General features: G+C 43.3%; 1 protein-coding gene and 1 long non-coding RNA gene across 4 annotated transcripts in view; one reads left to right on the top strand and one right to left on the bottom strand.

Annotated features, from left to right (window-relative positions):
- LOC308459821 overlaps window positions 1–23,872 on the top strand; it is a 406,481-nt gene that overhangs the window by 219,825 nt on the left and 162,784 nt on the right. The gene's annotated exons all lie outside the window — the stretch shown is intronic.
- INSC (INSC spindle orientation adaptor protein) overlaps window positions 1–23,872 on the bottom strand; it is a 150,909-nt gene that overhangs the window by 14,690 nt on the left and 112,347 nt on the right. For all 3 annotated transcript variants that reach the window (XM_080975214.1, XM_080975215.1, XM_080975213.1), the window contains 2 exons: window positions 13,603–13,774; window positions 8,749–8,927 (listed from right to left, as the gene is read on the bottom strand). In XM_080975214.1, coding sequence (XP_080831340.1) covers window positions 8,749–8,927; window positions 13,603–13,774 — 351 coding nt within the window. The remainder of the gene's footprint in view (window positions 1–8,748; window positions 8,928–13,602; window positions 13,775–23,872) is intronic.

Here is a 23,872-nt window from a genome sequence, read left to right as displayed (position 1 = left end):
GTGGGAATCTCTCCCAGCCCCACCTGAAAATGCTGGGGACTCAACTTGAGACATTCTACATGCAGGGTAGCTGCTCAACCACTGAGCTATGGACTTTCCCTGCAAATAACCACTTCAAAGAGGTGATCTGCAAATACTACCTTTGCTTGCACTGTGCACATTTAGCTCTCTTTTGTGTTATCATTGTTAGCATTTGCAGAAAGGGGAGGAGCAAGCTGAAGGGGCGGGCCTTGAGAATACACTGCCCCCTACGCAGAGCCAACATTTGACGCCTTCCCCCAGCCCTCACAGTGCTGGCTTAAGCCAGACTTTGGGAAGGAAGCAAGAGGCTCTGCAATCCTAAATGCACATATGGGAGCAAGTCCCAATGAACGCAATGGGACTTACATTGAGTAGACACATAGAGGATTGCACTATAATACCGTCTTGGAGAATCCGGGGGAAGAAAGCTTAATTTTGTAGAGAAGAAAATTTGGCAATGACATATAGTGAAATTTCCCCCCTCGCTATGCTCTCACCTTTTTAAGAATTAGTGCCCTCGTTTTCTGATGGTCAGCATCTCATACAGCAGAGCTGGGAGTCATTATGCTAATTAAATCTTTAATAGTCATAAGAAAACAGCTTTTCATGAGCTTTATTACTGTCACTAACAAGGATGGGGGAAAATGAATCTTAAAACAAAAGTTCCTGTGTTCATTTCACTAGGTGGCAAAGTACATAAATATGGAAGTGCTAAAATGAGTGGTTAATTATCATCTAGCTAAGCAAAATTGCTTCCCACTATGTTTTATTTCACTTCAGTTAATTGCATAAAGTCCAGTTAAGGAAGACTTGCAATGTTTCGTCCAACCTTCCTATCATAGATATGAGGGTTTGGGGAGACTGGGAAAGCAGTTACTGATCTTAACATGTAAATTATAGAAAGACAAAGGGTTCCATCTGAGACAGGAAAAAGGCTTCTATGCGCTATGTGGTCCTTGACTCCAGGTGGTGACCCAATCAAGTCAGCAAAATTAGTTCAGAGGCTTCCATTATGCAGTGTTGATATGCATCCTTCAAAAAACAAATAAATAGGAAAATATATCATAGATTATAAAAAAAAACCTTCATGCATCCTTTTTGCATCATCAGCGTTTGACTTCAATTATCATGTTTGAATATAATGCAGGATTCTGACAGGGTTTTTGATAGTTTGTGGGTTTTTAAGAAGACTCTAAAGGGAGCACACTGGAAGCAAAGTAAAACATTTACTTTACCTGAAAAATGTGTCGAAGATGAAAAACCCTGTTCCCAAGCTTTCTGATGCCCTAATCCTATAATTCACTCTGAACAACTCCAAATGTCAGCCTGTATGATTTATATTGATTGAACTGTGGTTGTAAGTTATTTTTAATGTGTTAGTGTGCAGCTACCTTTCTGTTTTCCTTTATTTCATGACAGGAGGGGAGGGCAATTGCTACTGGGACTGCAGTATGCAGGAAAGCTTATTTCTTCCTTCCCAGTTGACATCAGGATGAAAATCCCATTCCTACACCTCCAAGGGAAAGACAAAAGTTCCCAGTGAGGTGTGTGTCCCCCATACTAGTAAATTATTGAAGAAAAGTGTGCGCTCTGCATTCAGCGCAACATTTCGCTAGGTCTTCAGAGTAACACTTTTTCTATGCTGCTGCTGCACATCTGGACTAGGGTATTTGATACCATGGGATCCTCAGAAGGATGGTTCCTCTGCATTGGTTTGTCATGTATGTTTTGCAGCTGTCTAAAGGTTCTTTCAGAAGTTACTCTCCAGGCATTCCAAGAATGAATGGGAGAAGGAGGAGAGGAGCTGCATGCTCTGGCCACACCAGCCCTACCACTAGACTTTTGTGCACTGAGAAGAAAGTCTGGAAGGGAAATATGCACATTCACTTCACCCATCTACCAGGAATTCCAGTCATGCAGGGTTCTGAATCCCATGGAGGGACCTACATGCATCCCATCAAATCTGTGTAGCCACCACCTTTAGATCTTCTTCCCCCTATGCAAAGGTCTTGGAGTAGAAGCAAGAGAGGAAGGGAAATTGGGACTGGGCCAGCATGTAGTGGGGCCTTACCCCCCCCCATACCCATTCTTGGAGCACAAGAAGAATAACTTCTGCCATTTGTCTTGACTCAATTCTTATGTCCTGGAAATGCTTAAATTCTTGTAAACAAAACAGGGATGTATATAGCATAGATCAACACTTTTATTTAAAATATGGAAATAAATTATTATGGATTCACAGACAAAAGTCATTAGATAGCTCCACCCTAACTGCGTTGCTAGAGTTCATGAAAGCCCAGCTCCCAAACTCTGCCCTGCTCTTATTTTTATACCCATTACTGGCAATTCTGCCACTTGTTTAATTTCCTAAGTATTTTGAGAAATTTAATTATTGCAATTCATCATATTCAGCTTTGTTAAGAGAGACAAAATGATTACCTCACCTCTTGCTATATAAGCAATGCTTCCAAAGTTGTTTTCTAAATGTGTGCTCAGTCACTTCGTAAATGACTGTGTCACACATGCCAGGATGTATTGTGCAAAAGGCTCCAGAGAAACAAAGACAACTTTAGCCAACGCTGTGATGTAGGCAGAAAAGAAAGAAAAGAAAAAAGAATCTGCTCCTGGGCCACATTCAAGCTGCTGGTGTGTTGTCCCAGAAAGCCATAAATTGATTGAGCCCTAAATAAATATCAGGTTTGTAACCCACTTTGTAAAGGGGGGCGCTTTGGTTTGGAGCCACGGAACGGCATTGCGTTGCCTCACTTCATTTTCTGATGCTTTGGATGTCTCCCCATTAACTATAATGGAAAACTCAACAAACAGCTATAACTTCTTTTTTTAGTTTTGGCAAGCACTAAGTGCCTATAACTTCTCCAATTTTTTCTCCCAAAACTGGATGACGTCTGGGGTAGCGGGAAATGAAGCTTGCCAAATTTCAGATAGATAGGTGCAGCAGGGTGGTTTATGCAAGGACAGCCTTTTAAAGTTTACATTTTTTTAAAAAAAGGAACATCTTCCCTTTTACACCGGTTGCTGGGAATGACAAGAGGCCCTGCCTGTGGGCTACCCATGGCATCTGATGGACCACTGTGAGAAGAGGATGATGGACTAGATGGGCTTTGACCTGATGCTGCTAATCTCTTCCTATGTTCTCCCACCCCTTGCTTTTCTGGACAATCTGTTGTGTATTTTTTTGGAGCAATGCTTAGTGCACACTTTACCTTGATGCTGGTAAAGCCCTCAGAGAACCAGCACCCTTCTCTTTTGGGCAGAAAGGGTGTTTCACTCCTACTTGCTCTTTGTTTCAGAGAGAAACTTGGCTCAGCCTTGAAGCTTTCTTTTAAGAGCCATTGTGCTTTGAGCTATCAGCAGCAGTAGGCAACAGCAGCAGTCTTCTACTGGTATAGGTGTCACCCTCCTATTCCACTCTCTGCTCCGAACTGAGGTGCCCAAAGGCACCTAAATCTGCCCTCATTAAGTACTGGTGTGCTTTCTGGTGGAACGGGTAGGGGATGTGTCCTGCAACCCTTGGCCTACAAGAGAGTCCACGGCCAGGTTTGGCCGGACTGGTCCTATATTACCTGGAAACACTTAGCTAGTTGCAACCCAGTCATTATCCTATAAACAACTGTGTGTGTTTGTGTGTGTTCAACCATCATGCGTTAACTGGCTCAAAATGGCTGGATATAGAAGATGGGAGATCAGTCTTCAAAAATCTACCCAAAGTACTTACTTCACAATGAGCGTTTCAAGTCTATATAACAGAAGGCATATAGCAGTGAATGGTGTGGCAAGACCCAATGTTTTGGCATTGATGGAGTTCAAGGGATGTGAGGCTAATCAGTGCCAGGTTGGAAAATCCCAGGGAGCCTTGTGTAAGCAGCTCAGACTTTGTTAAAGATATATTTATTGTTAAAATGTGTATGCCACCATATACCCATAGATCTCAGGGTGATTCACAACATAACAATATACAGCTAGGGAGGTAGAGGTGTTCTCAATGCCTTTTCCATAACTTGCAAACATTGGAACATTTTTTAAGAAGCATTGTAATACCTTCCTTTTCAGGCAGGAGCAGCCAGGCCAGGGGAAAGGGTGGGGGACCACCATAGAGTCTGCCTCCCCACAGCAGAGTCATTGCTACTCATTGGGAGGGTGCAAAGCAGAGTGGTGTTGGATTGGTGCAGGCCCACCAGCAGGCTGCAGCAGTACTGCTTAGGCCTGCTGAAGGACACCATGAAGAGGCACATGAGAAGAAAAGCGAAGTGAAACAGACTTAAATCCACGTGTCCTTATTTGTGGCACAGGCTGTGAAGCACTAGACCGACCTAGTCCACCCACCACCTGGATGCCTGCTGAAGTGAACAACTTGCATGTGTCAGAGAAAATTATCTTACAAAAGCCAGCAATGATGCCACAAAAAAGAAAGAAAACACAAATTGCAGTACATTTTCTATTAGGAAAATTGCTTTATTTAAATTTATCATCTTTGTAGAAGCCATCATTGCTGTGTTTGAGGAAATACTGGATAACATTTGATCTCAATTAAATTATCTCTCTTCCATTTTTGGCAAGATGACTCACTGGATAAAAACGTCATTTCTATCCATTTGCTCTTTTAATCATTCTAACTTACAATATATTTGGAGTCTGGCATGGCTAATCCATCCATTTTACTGAATGGAGCGATTTGGTCTTTCAAAGAGAATGCTTATTCGTGTGGTTTTTTATATATATATATATATATATATATAAAATTTGTGGGAATAAAGAATCACATTCTTAGCAAATAGGGGTCATATAGGTGACTGAACATATTTCCTACACCATACTGGAGGACTCTACAGAGAACCCATAGAGGTGATCAAATTATTCCAGGACCAGTTCTCGTCCCAAGCTAGCTGGGTTCTTTGAAGGCCAAACCAGGCAAGATTTCTCCCATGCAATTAGCAGTTGCATGGATAGCTTTAAAAAAGCAAATACAGTGGTACCCCGCAAGACGAACGCCTCGCGAGACGAAAAACTCGCAAAACGAAAGGTTTTTTCGTTTTCGAGTTGCCTCGCAAGACGAATTTCCCTATGGGCTTGCTTCGCAAAACGAAGCTTGCCCCGGGGACAGCGGGTCTTCTCTTTTGAAGCAAGGGGCGGCGGGGAGAAGCGATCTTCTCCCCGCAGCCCCAGGTCCGGGGACAGCGGGAAGCGCTTCGCGCTGCCCCCGGACCTCTTTTGAAGCAAGGGTTTGCAGGGAGATCGCTTCTCCCTGCAGCCCCTTGCTTCAAAAGAGGTCCGGGGGCAGCGCGAAGCGCAGCGCTTCTTCCCCGCTGCCCCCGGACCTCTTTTGAAGCAAGGGGCTGCGGGGAGATCGCTTCTCCCGGTGCTCCGAAGCGGGGCGGGGGGGCGGGAACACCTTCCCCCACCGCCCCGCTTCTCCCGGTGCTCCGAAGCGGGGCGGGGGGGTGGGAACACCTTCTCCCACCGCCCCGCTTCGGAACGGTGCTCCGAAGCGGGGCGGGGGGGTGGGAACACCTTCCCCCACCGCCCCGCTTCGGAACGGTGCTCCGAAGCGGGGGTGGGTGGGAACACCTTCCCCCACCGCCCCGCTTCGGAACGGTGCTCCGAAGCGGGGCGGGGGGGTGGGAACACCTTCCCCCACCGCCCCGCTTTGGAACGGTGCTCCGAAGCGGGGCAGGGGGGTGGGAACACCTTCCCCCACCGCCCTGCTTCGGAACGGTGCTCCGAAGCGGGGCGGGGGGTGGGAACACCTTCCCCCACCGCCCCGCTTCGGAACTGTGCTCCGAAGCGGGGCGGGGGGGCGGGAACACCTTCTGAAGGCTGGCGGGGGACAAAAGTCCCCCCTGCCTGCCTGCCTTCCCAGGGGCTTTTAAATCGCCCCGGATAGCGGAGAAGTCCTCTGCTGTCCCGGGGCGATTTTAAAATGCCGCCCGCCAGCATTTTAAGATTGCCCGGACAGCGGAGAAGTCCTCCGCTGTCCCGGGGTTTTTTAAAATGCTGGGGGTGGGAAGAAAAGCCCTTATCCCCCCCCCCCAGCCTTCAGAAGAGGTCCGGGGACAGACTGTCCCCGGACCTGGTCTGAAGGCGGTTTCCCTAGGAACGCATTAATTGATTTTCAATGCATTCCTATGGGAAACCGTGCATCGCAAGACGAAAAACCCGCAAGACGAAGAGACTTGCGGAACGAATTAATTTCGTCTTGCGAGGCACCACTGTAGCAGCTGCAAGACAGCAGCAGTCAAGTCAAATGCTTTAACCCTTTGGCACCTGCTGAGGTTCCACCTTGGATAAGGTGCTGCCCCCTCAACTATTTCCATTGAAGGAAAGCTCCCATTTGCACCAATGGAAGCAAATTGCAGATGAGGGGGAGAATGATCCCAGTCAGGCCTGCAGCAAGGACATAGGGTTAAACCCCTTCTTTTCCTCCCACCTGCATCCCAGTCTGGATTGGGGGCTCCATGCCTGCTGGATATTTTTACAAACCATTCACATAGTTGCTACCACATATGTGGTCATAGAATCATAGAATAGACTCATAGAATCATAGAATCATAGAGTTGGAAGAGACCACAAGGGCCATCGAGTCCAACCCCCTGCCAAGCAGGAAACACCATCAGAGCACTCCTGACATATGGTTGTCAAGCCTCTGCTTAAAGACCTCCAAAGAAGGAGACTCCACCACACTCCTTGGCAGCAAATTCCACTGTCGAACAGCTCTTACTGTCAGGAAGTTCTTCCTAATGTTTAGGTGGAATCTTCTTTCTTGTAGTTTGGATCCATTGCTCCGTGTCCGCTTCTCTGGAGCAGCAGAAAACAACCTTTCTCCCTCCTCTATGTGACATCCTTTTATATATTTGAACATGGCTATCATATCACCCCTTAACCTCCTCTTCTCCAGGCTAAACATGCCCAGCTCTCTTAGCCGTTCCTCATAAGGCATCGTTTCCAGGCCTTTGACCATTTTGGTTGCCCTCCTCTGGACACGTTCCAGTTTGTCAATGTCCTTCTTGAACTGTGGTGCCCAGAACTGGACACAGTACTCCAGGTGAGGTCTGACCGGAGCAGAATACAGTGGCACTATTACTTCCCTTGATCTAGATGCTATACTCCTATTGATGCAGCCCAGAATTGCATTGGCTTTTTTAGCTGCCGCGTCACACTGTTGGCTCATGTCGAATGAGTATTTGTAGCAACCAGGACCTGACCCCGCAAATTACCTCCTTTCTTGCAAAACACGTCAGCATTACATAAGAACAAAAGGAGAGTCTGCTGAATCAGGCCAATTGCCCGTGTGAAACCTGCAAGCAAGCCCTGATCACCAGAGAATTCTCCCCTCCTGCATTTCTCAGTAACTATTCAGAAGCATCACTACCTCTGACCGTGGAGGCAGATCAGAGATATTATGGCTAGTAGCCACTGAAAGGCTTATTCTTCATGAATTCCTATAATCCTCTTTTAAAGCCATCTAAGTTGGTGGCCATCTGTGTCATGAACCACTTGTTCTAACTCTAAATATCTCTATATAACTCAAAATATCTCTCAATTTCTGTGGCCCTCGAGAAATTCCTAGATTCCATCTCCCATCGGCCCCAGCCAGCATGGAAACCACAGGGCGGCAGAGTGCTCTAATGCTCAGGTCCTGCCTATGGGCTTCTCATGGGCATCTGATTGACCACTATGAGAACAGAATGGGCCTGATCCAGCAGACCCTTCTTATACTATGTTCTTATGGCCATTGGTTGGGCATGAAGGCAGTTCCGGGCCAGAACAATCTGAAGGGCCGCAGGTTCTCTATCCCTGACCTAAAGGATAGTTTGCACTGTGGTAGTGTAATATTTCACACACAGTGTCATGGAGCTTTATAGCAGCAGGGCAGACCACTGCTCCAAAGAAACATGGGTACTGTTTTGCTTTTTCATAGCTATACAGCCATAGTAATTTCTCTCATTCCATTTACAGTGCTTCATTTAAAAAAAGAAAGAAGTGGGGCCTTTAAGGAAGAGAATAATTCCAGAGCTGCTGGCTTGATGATTGCCAGCAGAGATTGTAAACTGCTGGCTTCTTGAGCCAGAGTGCAATGATAGTTGTTAATTAAGCTTCCGTAGCATTGACGTCAATGACAGTCATTCATTAAGCTTCAGTGGGGTTTTGAATCAGCTTTGTTCAGACTTGTGGGGTTTTGCTGGAACTCACTGGTACTCATTTGAGCTACTCTTTAAGCCCAGATCTATATGTTCTAACACAGGCGGATGAGTTGCCAGAACCATTTGCATCAAAACTTTTAAAGGATTATAAAGACTTGCAGATAACGTATAAGAGGTCAGAAAGAGAGAATTGTATACATCCTAAATATACAAGTTGGAATGGAAGCTTAGAGGAAGGTCCTATCCACTCCCAAGCTATCACAGTTTTGCTAGAGCAAACCCATATCCCCATTTTTTAAAGAAAGGCTGTTTCAAGGAGTATTTTTACATGGTGTCTGAAATCTTTGCAGAGTTACAGCTGATTGTCACATGTTCTCTAAACCTGCCATGTGGGATGTTATTACACAGAAGTGGGATTTGGTGACGTCCATCAAGGAGTTGCAATATAGTAGACACATCACTTAGCCATAGCCCTGAAAACATTGCTCAGAAGAAAATGTGAGCCTCAGGTTGAAAAAGGTTTCCCCACCCCTGTTCTATAGTGATATATAAATGTGTATTCACTTACCTGATCTCGGGAATAGGGACTATCCACTCTCTGTTTGTCACCACAAGCTGCTATGAGAATATTCATTGCATCCAGCTGAAGCAACATCTCACATGCTATTGTATCAAAAAAAGTAATGTTGGCAAGTGCAGCTGAAGCCAGCAGGAAAACCTCTCCAGAGGTGGCCTCTTGGCACAGTTCTAGATATATACAAAACAAGGTGATGAAAATATTAAATGAGAACCACTGGATTATCCAAACAAACTTCTGCTAATGTTTATTAAACTAGCTAGGAGGATCAGGTCTTGGTAACCTGATTTACCCTCCGGTGAAACCCAAAGCATCCCTATGTGTACAGCTAATCACTTCTCTCATTTTACTTTGTGTGTTTGAAATTGAAACTGGCCACTCAGCTTTCGTGCAATACTGGCAAGTATGAAATCAAGAGAAAGTTAAATCAAAATGCACTTAAATCAGGAGTAGCCTAAGTGGTGTTTTCTAGATGTTGCTAGACCAGTGGACAACAACTCCCATCCTCCCTGTCTGTTGGCCATGCTGGCTGGGCTGATGGAAGTTGCAATTCAATACCACCTAGAACAGAGTTTCCCAAACTTGGGTCTCCCTCTGTTGTTGGACTACAACTCTCAACATCCCTAGCTAGCAGAACCAGTGGTCAGGGATGATGGGAATTGTAGTCCAAAAGCATCTGGAGACCCAAGTTTGGAAACCCTGATCTAGAAGGTACCACATTCCCTACCCCTACTTTAAAAGCTTGCCTGTGCCTGTAAGTTGCACTGGTTTCTGTGGAACTTACCTTTACCTGTGGATTGCATCCTTACACTACAGTCCAATAAGGGTTTCTTTTATGGCTACCGAGTTTCCCTTCAACAATTTACATTTTCTTTTTCAATAGAGAGGCCTGATCTATGTCCACAAAATGTGCAAGCTAATGGTGTCCCCCAATTAAAACAAATGAAAAGCCTGAATAGTCAGGAGCTGCATGCTTGTTATCAGAGCATGCACCAAACTGTCAGGACACAATTAAGTCTCTTAAGTGCCACAGTCTACTTTCTCTTCCCCCTACCCATCCCTGAAATTATCGTGGCCGGTTATATGGAATTTGATTAAAATAAATCACATGCTTGTCCAGCGCTGAAAGCTTTTTACTCTAAAAATCTGCCCTGCAGATTTCCTTTTGTTTAACATAACACTTATCACTAAAAGATTACAACATCACCCCAGAAATCACCCACTATTTAGCAAACACATTGCATTATCATTTTCTGAATTGCTTATTAATATTTATTCTAGAAGCATTTCTATTTGTATTGCCACAGATAGGAAGATAAATCATGAGCTAAAGTCTCTGTGAGCAGACTTCATTAGTGGCCCTGGGTTACTACACTTAGCAGCCTGCATTGGATGTTGTTCAAGATGATGTTATAATACTAAATAAAATGTGATTGTATGGGCAGATGGGTAAAACTAATTGGTCTGTAAGAGTGTAATTCTGCAATTTATCTTGCTATCGCTACAGCCATGCATTTGGAATCTAATCCTTTCCCCCACCCTCCCTGGAAGTTCTCTTAAAAATGCTGCAGACACAGCTATTGTTATCATAACCTTCTAAGTGCCTTTTAATTCCTGTTGCACATTTATTTTAACTCACCCACAGTTTCACCACAGTTTAAAGATTAAATTTCACCACAGTTTAAAGATGAAATATATGAGTAAAGTAATTTAATCACCACAGTTTAAAGATTAAATATATGAGTAAAGTAATTTAATTGTTCAAGCTATAAATATGATAGAGAAACTGGTGGTTGATTGGTGGAAATGTTTATCCACCCCCCCCCCCCCGATAAGTTGCAGCCTTTTCTGTCTATCTTGCCTCATCTTTCTAAATCAGGTGTTGCTTGGGTGGGAACAGGCCCGGATTTAGGTTTGATGAGGCCCTAAGCTACTGAAGGTAATGGCGCCCTTTATATGTTCAGCTGTCCTTTGTCAACAACAAATTGTCACTGTTTTTTGTTGTTGAATATATGCTATATGGTAATTTATGTGCCTAATAGGTATCTAAAGCCATTTGCACATAACAAAATATGTATTTTATCAAAGTAATTGTTGAACAGAAATACAATTAAGAAGTTGCTGTGTGTAGGTTTTATTTTATTTGTTTTTTATCTTATATTTTGGAAATGTACATCCAGGTTTCTTTTCCTTTAAATTTTTTACGGCCCCCCAAGAGAGTGGGGCCCTAAGCTATAGCTTGTTTAGCTTATGCGTAAATCCGACACTGGGTGGGAACAACAGAAAAATATCTAAATCTCTCCATCATAATCCTGCCTGCAGTACCTCATCCTCCAGCATGGCTACAACTGATGTGTTTAAACTATGTGTTCTTGATAGCCAGCAGCATCTCTGGTTGGAAATTCTGAGGTTAATGGAAACATAGGGAGTATGCCTGTTGTGCTATCTGAGCAGTATATGCCCACAAATCCTCAGACACAAAACTCCACAAATTCAATGATATACAAGATGCTGCCTTATATACTTTTGACATAGTCACCACCTAATGGCCAGTTTCAAAGCATTCAAACGTGATGAGTGCATAACGCCCCCTTTTTATCTTGCACTACAATAATCCTGCTGTTGTTACTACTGAATTTGTAATTTCCACAAAAGTACACAATACAGGACGGGGGGAAAGAAGACGACAAGAGTGCAGCCTAAAGAGAAAACAAACTAACATGCAAAACCGACAGTAGTCAGTTAGGGCACTATCGAGAGAAAATGACATTAATGAGATTAACAGAGTAATTATCTATTCATAGGGAGTCCGGCTGATGGGTCCTGGGTATCAACGTAAGTGCTGTTCTGCCAGTGAAGAGGACCTTTTTTGCTGGGAAAGCACACATGACCTGTAGACTACTGGAGAGCACTGCATGCATAGATATACTGCCAGGGGCAGGGCCCAGAATGAGTTGCATACTAGGGAGCAGGGTGGATAAAAATCAATGGTTTTTTTTAAAAAAAAAATTCAAATAAATCAGATTTTTTTTTTATTTAAATCAGATTTTTTAAAATTTAAATCAGATTTTTTAAAAAAATTAAAAATTGTTTAACCACATCAGTTAACAAAAATGGATATATATGCTCAGTGTTTGTTTTTTCTGGGGGGGGGGGGACACAGGGGTACACATACCCCTAAACATTTTGTGAATCTTTGTACTTTTGTCCATTTACTGTATTTATTTTTCCCAATTTGAACTATAAGATAGTGGTTTACTTGAGTCAAAATGAGAGTACCCTTAAACATTTTTTTAGAAAAAAGCACTGTATATACTATAATGTTATTGTTTTAGTTAAATAAATTGTTTAAATTGTATTAAGGAAATGATTGTTTTTCTCCTTCCAATACAGTACAACAGAAAAGTTGTCCAAATATAAACAGTTAACTTGTTAAACCTCACAATAATTTCATAATTATCTGTATATGCATATCTAATAGTATAACAAAATCAGTAATTTTTGATATAACTGTAAAAACTACTCTGAAACTTTCTTATTCCAAAAACGAAACCTTCATCTGGTTGTAAATATTAAGATTATACCAGCAAGAATGATTCTTTTTGTAAAAAAAATTATGATTTAAATCAAGTCTTACTGACTAGTGATTTAAATTGTGATTTAACTCGATTTGATTTAAATCAATTTGATTTAAATCAAATCCACCCTGCAAGGGAGTGGTGTCTTATAGGGTTCCACCACTCACCACACATTTAAAGCACACACAATAATAATGTAGTTTACATTTCACATAGCTACATTTCCCAGCACTCTTAACAATCTACAGTTCTCAGGATTCCTTGGGTGGGGGTCTGCTTTAAATGTATGGTGCGTACGCAACCATACATATCTAAGAGTGTCCTGTATACACCTAGGAGCAAGTCCCATTGGACCTGGTGAGACTTGCTTCTGAGTGGAGGTACAGAGGATTGGGCTGTTAATACAGGGCTGGCCCACCCATGAGGCAGACGGAATCAGCTGCCTCAGGTGGCAGAATCCCATGGGGTAGCATTCTCTTGGGTGCCCCACCCATCCTGCCACCGCTGCAAAATCTCGCCAGGAGATCTCTTGAGATCTTGCTGAAAGCCACCTCCAGGGACAGCAGGCAGGTGGGGGCAGCACCTTTCCATTTTGCCTCTGTTAAGAGTTTAAATTACAAACAGATAAGCCTGCCCTGGCTGGCAGAATAAGCCAGTACTTTCATTCTTTAAAATTGCAGAAGCAGCAGGCTAGGAAGCAATAGTTGAGTCAAATCCAAAGGTCTCTATTTTTCTGGCAGCCTGGACTTGAGGGAGCCTTGCTAGCTAGCTCCTACTGAAGACTGGAAAACTGAAATAGTCGACATTCCTTAGCCAAAAGTCTAGATTATCTATTTATAGGAATTTGAAACTGATATAATACCAAGCCCTAATTCAAGATACAGTAGTAGGAAGGTGAAACAAAGGGCAATGTGCACCATGGCATCTTCAGGGAGGAAGACAAAAAAGAACACTGACACCTGGTATAACAAAAGATAAAACTTCCACATTTATATGCATTTCCCACAATTTAACCCTTAACTGTCCAAGCCTCCGTGACAGCATCATGGAATTAAATTCTTATAATCAATTTCAAAATCAACATCCCTTAAGTTTGCTGCATTCTTTTCCAGAAATTTTACATTTGATCTCTGACACTCTATTTAGGATTGAAATTACCGAGGCAAATGGTAAAATTGCAAATTAGGTCTATGGAAGCAGGTTCCTTTTCCCTCGTTGCTCATAACTAGCTTGTACAGAGTAATGTGAAGCAGTCAGGTATACATACTAAGAAGGGCTGTGACAATCTCTTCCATGTTCTCCAGGAAACTACTGAGATGATGGGTGATGGTGAGTTGAGGAGATGTAATCTGAGCTATTACTGCTGCCGCCTCTGCATGGGTAGCTTGGGAATGGGTATTGTCCGTAAGGATGTCAGCTAAGCATAATATTCCATCAACCTAGGAAGAGGAAAAGGTAACAAAGCTACCCACAGTATGTTTTAACAACAAAAATAAGTGCCACATTTCTTTGGGGAAAGCCTCCTTCCTTCCTGAAAGCATACGAAATGCGTCATGAGAGAAATCTGTCAGAAACAATGTTTTCAACATGAAGAGCACACCTTGAGAGGGCAAGCGGTATACAATAATTGTGAATAAAAGGTCATAACATCACTTTGGCAGAAGACAAGTCAAATCTCCCATTTATCCCTGTCTCTCAGCGCAAACTGCACACAACTAAGACATCACAGGGACCCTGTACAGGTAAGAATCAGGTCTATCCCAACTACTACTCTGAGCTTGCTGCTTAATTGGGGCTGGAAAGAGATATATCAGACCAATACTAGCTCATTCTACTTACCCACCCAGTTCTGAGGAAGGCATTCTCTCCACACACAAACCAAACAGAGAAGAGTAATCTTATTTACTAGCAAGAATTTTCCACATCAACCAGCAGCAAGGTTGATAAGGAAGAATCTGGCGAGATCAGGAATGCCCTTCAAGTCCTATTCAGGCATTCAATGCACATAAGGATTGCAGAGATGAGGACCAGACTTCATCACACTATGCCCATTCCTAAACCCCACACTGGCCCTTCTTTAACACTGCAGGTTCAGAAACAGTTTATCAAACATGAGCTCTCGGGGCCCAGCTGGCCCAGCCATTAGGACTCACAATTGCATTTCACAGGGATTGCCTATGCATGTTGGCAGGCCGCCCCTCTTCCAAACACGCTTGAGAAGGGGCCTGAATGGAATGGGACAGTGGGTGGGTGTATAAGTAAGCAGAGCCCCACTCTCCTGTTTCATGTGCTGAACACCTGAATAGGCCTTCAGTTATACATTTAACTAAAAATGGATGAGCTCTTCAAAAGGTTGCCATGCAGTAACTTGAAAATACCTGGGATAATTTATCCTTTTTTGAGGATCTCAGATAATTTCTGAGGCCTCTGAAAATATGTACTTATGGTGTCCACCTCCCACATTCTTGGACTTTGCCCCTAGAAAAATCTCACCCCACCCTAGGGGAGGGGGCACATGGCTTGCTAAAGAAAACTCCCAGGGTGTGGGAGGGACCTATTCCCCACCCACCCTTAGCAAGCCATGTGCCCCCTCCCCTTACCCTCAGGAATCCTGCAGGGCTTTCTTCCTGAAGCAAGGTAACAGAGCTGCTTCATGTATTTGAATGAAATCCAATGAGCAGTGAGTGGGAACTTAGTCTTTTGCACCTGAAATTTCACCTCTGCAGTCTCCAACTGCAAACTAATGCCACTCCGTTAAATTTCCCTTGGAATGTGAGGAAGATATCAGTTCAGATTGTATCAATTCAGGTTCTAATCTAATCTAATAGCGGAGAAGAATTTGGGAGATGTCAAAGCTCATTTCACCTGTGAGGTGGCTTTAACAAGCCCTCAAAAGTTTTGAACTGGCTCAGGAGAACTTCACCTGCATCTCTATTCTCAACACTGATTTCCCCCTCCCCCTCCCCCACCCTCCACATCTCCATCTTCCTTTGGCACAAAGTTCCATTATGAGCTCTTCATCACACAGCATTCAGTGCGTATGTTCAAAGTGTCTCCTCAGTCCTTGTCAATATTTAATGTTCTGTCATTCATCTCCTTAAATTGTTTGTTTAAAGCTTTTGTTGCTCTCATTTCAGTTATTTATTAATACACAATGCCAAGTTATCTTAATTAAATGTCCCTAGCCGGACATAAATTAAAGCATTCGGTTTTTGCTGTCAATAAGAACATGGTATAAGAAACACTATCAGGCTTATGAAAGGAAGTGTTTTTATCTTGGAGATAGTTATGAATACACAGAAGATAAATATATCACTGGGATATTTATTTTACAGAATACAAATAATGTTCAGCATGGGGTGTTCAGAAATGAAAAAGAAATGATTCCAGCATTCATTTTTGGAGGGACAAGATTTCAACATCCATCTACTTACCACAAGAGATGTTTCTCTAGTCATGGCAAGACTGGAGGTCAAAGCCAGCCTTTCACATAATTCATTTTGCTCCAATGTATATTTTAAAAATTCCGACATTACAAAATATTGTGTCCTCACAGGCTGATTTATGATCAGCAAATATACGCGCTTAGATACTATAATAATAAAAAGGACCTGGTTTTGTCATCTTGGAGTCACCTTTGAAGTGCCAAAACCAATTCTGGGCCTAAAATGGATGCTCAAGGGCAAGTCAATAACTTGCATTTTTAAAAGGGTCCAAATAAATTGTACTGTTTGTCAATCGGGAAAACTATAGTTGTTGGGTAGTATGCATGTTTCATTAATTGTGAATCTCCAGGCCTCGCCACTCATCCCTCGAGACTTGCCCAAGGCTGCTTCCGTCACCAGCTCCATGCTCTTCTTGCTTTTGCCTTACTGAAATGTGTCCTTTTTCCTTTCCGTTTTCAAAACTTTATTATAAAATGGAAATAACAGTCCAATAAGAACTGTGATAATGACTCTGGCTTTCCTGCTGGAGGATGGAGAAGTGTGTGTATATACTTCCAGCTGGAATGTAGCCTACTGTGCAAAGGTAAAAGCCATACCTATTGTCCCAGCCACTTTTATCTTGGGGCCCCCCTACCCCTGACATGTGTCCTCCTATGAAGTTTGTCACAAAGGAATGTGGCCCTTGGACTGAAAAGGGTTCTCTACTCTGATGTAGAAAATCCTGAGCTAGATGGACAAATACTGTGCCACACTATAAGGCAACTTACTTTATTCCTAGGGAAGACATGCCATTGTGGACTAGGACAAAATACAATTGTAGAACTAGGTCAGCTCTGTATAACTTAAGACCCAACAAACTGTCCACCAGACATGCCATGCAGCCCACTAGCAACTTGAGAATCTCCTTCCTTTTGTAGTTCTAGGCAGATTGCAAATAGAGGAGATCTATTGAAGTCTAGTGGACTACCATACATGCCAGATGAGTCAATCTGTTGATGATCTAGGCCACTTTTGCATGCATTCACCTGTAGGTCCATTGTTGCATCTCATTTCTGCATTGGAATGAACCATTTAATGAATATGTGAACCAAAATGGAGCAGAGATGTAGGCAGGGGAGGAGCAGGGCTAAACCAAGGCATCTTGCTGCAAACAGCACTTCCTTCAAATCAAGGTACATAGTACAGGTGTGCAGTGACCAGAAGGTTCTGTTCAAACCCCAATTCAGAGTTCAGAAAATAGGCCATCTAAGTTTGAGGCACTTTATACAATTCCTAATTCAGCTCAGGGTCTGTCCAAAGACAATTAATTTCTCTTCTCCCTCCCCTACCCCATTCACTATTGCAAAACCAACTTTTCCCCTTCTGAAGCCTATATATATATATTGCTTTTGACAGAAGTAGATGAAATATGCAGACATGCTAACTCCTTGAGTGGTTAAAAAGGTAAAGGTACCCCTGCCCGTATGGGCCAGTCTTGCCAGACTCTAGGGTTGTGCGCTCATCTCGCTCTATAGGCCGGGAGCCAGCGCTGTCCGCAGACACTTCCGGGTCACGTGGCCAGCGTGACAAGCTGCATCTGGCGAGCCAGCGCAGCACACGGAATGCCGTTTACCTTCCCGCTGGTAAGCGGTCCCTATTTATCTACTTGCACCCAAAGGTGCTTTCGAACTGCTAGGTTGGCTGGGACCGAACGACGGGAGCGCACCCTGCCGCGGGGATTCGAACCGCGACCTTTCGATCGGCAAGTCCTAGGCGCTGAGGCTTTAACCCACAGCGCCACCTGCGTCCCTTGAGTGGTACCTTGAGTGGTTAACACCTGCCAAATTAGTTCTATTAGCTTTTGTGCTGGACACTTTAAAAAAGATTCACTTTCTGAGTAAAATTATTCCCTCTGATTACAAGATTGTTCTGTCAAGAAGCGATGGAGCTTCCTCTCCCCTTCTCCACCCCCTGGTGTTTTGTTTTGTGTTGTGTTGTGTGTTGTGTTGTGTTGTGTTGTGTTGTGTTGTGTTGTGTTGTGGAAACATCTATAACTTTTTAATTTTGGAGCAGAAACAGATGGAATCTGCAGGGGAAGTTTTCCCTTCTAAGAGCATGAATTCTTCCACATTTCAGAAGGATCACTGCAGGGGTTTCCCTGCAAGGGCAGCTATTGCCCTTTTGGTTGGGTAAGAAAGGGGATCATTTAAGTGTTTTGTGAGCAATTAGTCTGAAAATTGCAGACAGGTAAGGGACCTGCAACTTTCATTCCCTCTCATTATAAGCTTGATGTCTCAGACACAACAGAGTTTTCCCTCTACCTTCTCACTCTGCTGTTTGCTTTCCCTTTCCATACCATCCTACCCTGGCATTATGGAGTTGTGATAAGCTTAGAGACATTACTTTTGCTTTCAGTACATGCTTGTCTACAGTATTTTTCAAAATGTCTGGATTGCCAAAGTGCCACAAAGCACTTCAGGGATCCCTGCTTCAACCTGTGCCACTCATACAGAATCCCTGCTTCAACTTGTGCCACTCATACAGATCTCATGTTGCCTTTGCTAAGCAAAATGTTAGCCCACTTAGCCTTGATATTTGTGATCTGTTGTGATCCAATGTACATTGTACCCAAGGCTAGCCAAGCTATACTGGCACCTGAGGCAGAGAATCCCACAAGTACCACTATCCCTCCCTACTTAAACAACTATTAAAATTACTAATAATTTCATGCCCTTTCACAACACCAAAAACATACTGGGCAACTGCCTCACTCTGCCTAATGGTAGAGATGGTCCTGGCAAGAAGCAACGAATAGCAACAGGGGCCAACACCTCCAAAACCCTCCTGCACTCTTCAGACAAAAATTCCTGCCTTTATCTAGTCTGATTCCTCCACCTCAAGATGCTGCCTGCAGGTAGCGTCGCCATTGCAGGGGTTGGCCCAGCAATAAGAAAAAGGGGGGAAATAGTAGAGAAATAATGGCACGCCCTTAGAACCAAATGGATCAGTGGCTTGTTCAAATCATGGATGAATAAAGTAGCACAAAGGCTGCCAAGAAACAAATTAGTCTCAGAATAAATGGGTTTATCCTGGATACGCAGGGGATAGTGTTGAAGGCTCTGGCTCGCAGGTAAAGAGGCACACTGGGGGAAATAATCATTTAGGAGAAATGGCTATGTATTCTATGCCATTAAAAATGAAGACAAGAGAACAGTATCTTTTATGCAGGGGAAACTGATAAAACAACGATTTCACTGGTGGTGTTTCAGGATTTTATTGCAGAGGCAAAATCCCTTAATACTTGCTAATGTCACCTTTGGGAAGGTCAATTTTGTGGGTAGGGGGGCTGGTAATAGCCTAGGAACCCTGACTTGAAACATGCCCAGTTACTAATGTTGCTAATAGAGCAATGGCAATTCTTATGGGCTTATTCGTATGATGTCTTATTGTGATTGACAGCTACAAGGAAACCTGATCAAGTAACAGAAGAAAATACATTGGACCCTTCTCCTCCTCCTCTACCACACACCCCATTTTCAACTTCTGGATTTACTATATCGCAAGTTCACAAAATGGGAAGGCTAATATGGTATTACATAAGGAAGAGCATTTAAAGCATCACCAGCAATCTTACAACTAGAATACTTCACTACAGACAGAGGAGCTACTAGAATACAGTGAATACCAGCAGCAAGAGGATATATTCACATTCCGGACACTCCAAGAATTTGAGGATGGAAAACACACTTTATTCAAGGCTGGCTCTACCATATACTTCCATCATCCACACAGGGCAACAAGTATTGTACAAATTCTGTGTCTATCTACTGTACCTTTGGCCTCTCTATTATATGTGGAGAAGACCAACCACACACTCTGAACAGCTACCTCACATAGCACATGGTTAAAGTATGGCACTCACTCCCACAGGAGGCTGTGATGGCTGCCAATTTTGATGGCTTTAAAAGAGGATTCCACGATTTCATGGAAGATCAGGCTATCGGGGCAGTATGTGTCTAAATACCAGTTGCTGGAAACCACAGGAAGAGGGAACGCTCTTGTGTACCAGTCCTGCTTGCAGGTTTTCAGCAGGCATCTGGTCAGTCTCTGTGTGAACAGAATGTTGGACTAGAGTGGTCCTTGGGGGATCCAGGGGGGCACTTCTTATGTTCTTATGCCCATTTTTGCATGTGGCCCCAGGAGGATGCCCAGAAAGTCAGTCTGAAAAAGGTTCCCCATTCCTGTTATACATCAATAGTAAGATTGAAAGATACACCCCTGAACTACAATTTGGACTCATCACAATTTGGAAGTAGCTATGCCCTACTTCCGAGTGTTACAGATATCATTCCTTCACCAATCATTTCAGATACATTTTTTATGTTCTTAGGAGTCTAGTTTGTTATAAGATTTAGATCTCTTTATTCAACATTCCTGGCTGTTTTACATATCAGTAAGATATCAATAACACAGGAATCTCTTTCAATCATTCAGGGAGATCTCCTTTGAGGTGACAGATTTGCTGACATGCTGCATTTGGAAATTAGGATTTTGTTTAATAGTAAGAATGGATCTAAGAGAATGGGCCTTCACTTGGCTACCCAGCAATAAATCAATGCTTCAGGTCCATCCATAGCAACTTGCTTTAGGATGCTTTCCCTCTTCCTTATTACAATGATGCAATAAACTAAGGTGTACTTTATACTATTTTGGCCTGATCCTGAAGTGGTGAAGGCGGGGGGGAGGAACTCTACTAGGCCACAACCATTTATAAGTGTCCAATAATAAATTTAAAGAGGACAGGAGAACAATCTAATAAAAGCACTTTAACATCCAAAAAGAAATTGCTGTTCAAAGCATTTATATAATTAGCTTTCACACTGAAAGGAACTTTGGACCGCTGCCCTGCTTTCTGTTTAATTCTGGGGAAGTAATCAGCTAAAATGTCAAGCGTGTCCAGTGCTTTGGCAAGACGAGAGAATGGGTCAGCTGGATAATACAAACAAAAGAACTCTATGAATTCAACAGGATGGTACAGAGACTCTGCATTTGAGGAATATGATGTAGGCAAAAACCTTGACTGTAATGCTAGTAATGTTGGTGATTGAAAAATACCAAAGGCTTCCACTTAAGAGGGCCCTCTCTGATGCAGTGGAATGACAGGTACAAGGTTTGGAACATGATCCACCCCCATCAGTCCTGTGTGACTTTGCCTCCCCAGCATCTCTGACAGAAATGCCCCCTCCCCCGGTAGCCACCCAACTTACACCAGTGTTTGCTGCAGCTAACCCAGATGTGGATGAGGCCAGGCAGAGTTGATGAGGTCAGAGCTGTTGGCATAGTGACCCATGCGATGGGATTGTATTGTAAAGAGGACTGATGCAGAGTAGGATGGCATTGAGGTCGGGGCTGCTTGGGTACACCAGCAGAGCCAATCTGTCATGCCTACCAGCGTCCCTGTTTATCTGTGACCTAAAAAGGAAGTCCTGGCCCACCCCCGCCCAGCTGAGCTTCTGCATGGTCAATTTGAAAACAGGTGTCTGTCTTACATCTTTTGCAATGATGATATTTGCAAATATTTTATCTATCTTTGAGCAGGGGCAGAGGAAAGGGGTGTGGTGGGGCGGGTAACCCTGGGTGTCACCACTGAGGGGGGTGGCAAAATGCCAGGCAGCACTCACCGCGGGGCCTGCAGCACGCCCAAGCCACACGTCTCTCCTGGGAGTGATGTGGTAGCTTGGGTGCCCGCAGGCTCCACGCTGCCCCAAACGGTCCACCCACCACCTCCCTCTCAGCTGTAGGGCAGCTGAGTGGGAAGACAGGCAGATTCCTTGGAGGTCCATGGAGTGTGCTGCCCCAGCTCGCCCCGCCCCGTGGCGAGTGACCCCACCCCTGGGCGCAGGGCACACACGCCTCCCCAGGCGCCCAATTGGCTTGCTCCGCTGCTGTCTCTGAGAGAGAGAGAGAGAGAGAGAGAGAGAGAGAGAGAGAGAGTCTTCCTTATTGTCTGCTTGCATTATTTTTGCAAAAGCTTGTGTTCCTTTTTGTTCTCTTCCTTTGAATAAGCCTTCCATTTTTCTGAAGGAAGCCTTTTTGCTTATTATAGCTTCCTTGACTCTGCTCATTAACCATGCTGGCATCATCATGGCCTTGGTGGTATCCTTCCTGTTATGTGGTTTATATTCTAGCTCAGCATCTATTGTTTAGACTATGAAAAACCTACACACAAACTGGAGAGATTTGAATGCCTTTCCACTCAACCCTTTCCATTCAATTTTCAGAAATTTCCTCTTTGGAAGGGGATTAAAATATATTCATGGAGGATAATTCAATCAATGGTAAGTAGAAATGACACCTAATGGAATCTTCAGGTTCAGAGGCATATGTTCTTCAATAGCAGTTGCTGGAAGGCAAGAGCAGGGGCAGTCTTTTGCCTTCATGTACCATGTATCAACTATCCAGTTACCATAGAACCCTGGATGCTGAACATTTGATCTAGCTTAGCAAAATATACTTTTGCAGAGCTTTGTATTGTTTTGAAACTTTGCAAACCTTGCTTAACCAAGTGCATATACAGAGCCACACTGCTCTCATGTCACTTTCAACTCTCTTGAGAAACCATTGTCTGACAGCCTCTTGGGTGCTTGATGTACACTGCATTGTCCTGTATTAATATGACAACTTGCTCACAAATATGTCTAATAGTTAAATCTGTGAGTACCACATTTGGGATCCTACAGGCTAGAGGGTGTGAGTCTTTTTAAATAATAAATAAGGCTTTGCTTTATATTCCACGTCTGAATTCAAAACATGATGGTACACCACAAATCAACAGAGGAAGCTGCAATCAGGGGGAAAAAACCTGTCAGGTAACCCATAATAATGATGGACCTAAAACCTGGGACTCAACAAAAGTCAAACAGTAGCACTTCCCACATAGTTCTCATTTTTATTTACCCTGAGGGATGACAGTTGGGTTAGGCTTATGTATAGCATGGTACCCTTAAAAATGAATTGTGCTCACTAAAAATATATATTCTGATCTTGTAGTTTTAAATAAATAATGTCACCAACACTCAGTAGCATGAGGCTGTATCATCCAACACCTGGCACTTAAGTCTTTCCAAAGAAGGTTATTATTTCAATGCAGCTGATTGTATTTATTTTGTGAGATTTAACTTTGAAACCCTTTGAGTAAAATACCACATTTCATACTCAAGGAGTGCCTTTTGCTGTGTCCCTTGTCAAGAATGGGAAGGGGGGGAATACACACTCAAACTAACAGAGGACTCTCTTGGCAAATTATGATTAATGAGAATAGAGAGGAAACCAACTATGCTACAACTGAAGAAGAAAACATGAATGATCAACAGGTGAAAAAGTGTTCGCATTTGGCACCTGGGGAAAGCATCTACATTTTCTCCAGAAACCCAGAACATAACTTCATTCTTCAGAAACCCAGAACATAACTACATTCCAGATTTTGAGAGTAAAGGTCTTCAATTTACGTTTAGATCTGTAACACATAATTTGACCTCTGTGAATTGTTTTCATGTATGCTGGCCTGTGACAGGTGCTTCCCCAGTTGTGGGCTGCCCTATACAGTGAGGTGTGGCTGTGTCCTCATTATTAACTTTCAGAAGAGTGTTAAAAACATCCCTGTTCAGTGAGGCATTTGATGGCTGAAATATACTATCCCTGGCAATCTAAAAATTATTAACCGTGAGGATATTATGGACGTCCCTTCCTTCTCTTCCCTCCCAACTGCAGTCAAGTAAGTAGGTGGGATGGAGAGGGAGTTGGACAAATTGTGTGCAGCTGCATGGCTAGAGAAGGGAAAAGTGAAATTCTTCTCTGCCTCAGATTATAAAGTGAGTCAGGGGAGAATGTGGAGGTTGCCATGTTTACCATATATGAGCTGAACATTATGAGCCTCCAAGTCTTGTATTTCCAAGCCAGGAAATATGAGCCCCAACAATCTCTCAAAAGGGAGAGACATAAGGAGCTAACTCAACTTTAAACCAGGCAGTCATAACACACTCAAAGAATCATGGAAACTGTAGTTTGTTAAAAGTGCTAGAAATTATAGTTCTGTGAAGGGGAAAATACAGT

Source organism: Podarcis pityusensis, assembly GCF_964106645.2.
Source record: "Podarcis pityusensis genome assembly, chromosome: 1".
Lineage (NCBI taxonomy): Eukaryota > Metazoa > Chordata > Lepidosauria > Squamata > Lacertidae > Podarcis > Podarcis pityusensis.
Note: the sequence above shows the minus strand (reverse complement) of the source record. Positions and strands in the feature narration are given on the sequence as shown.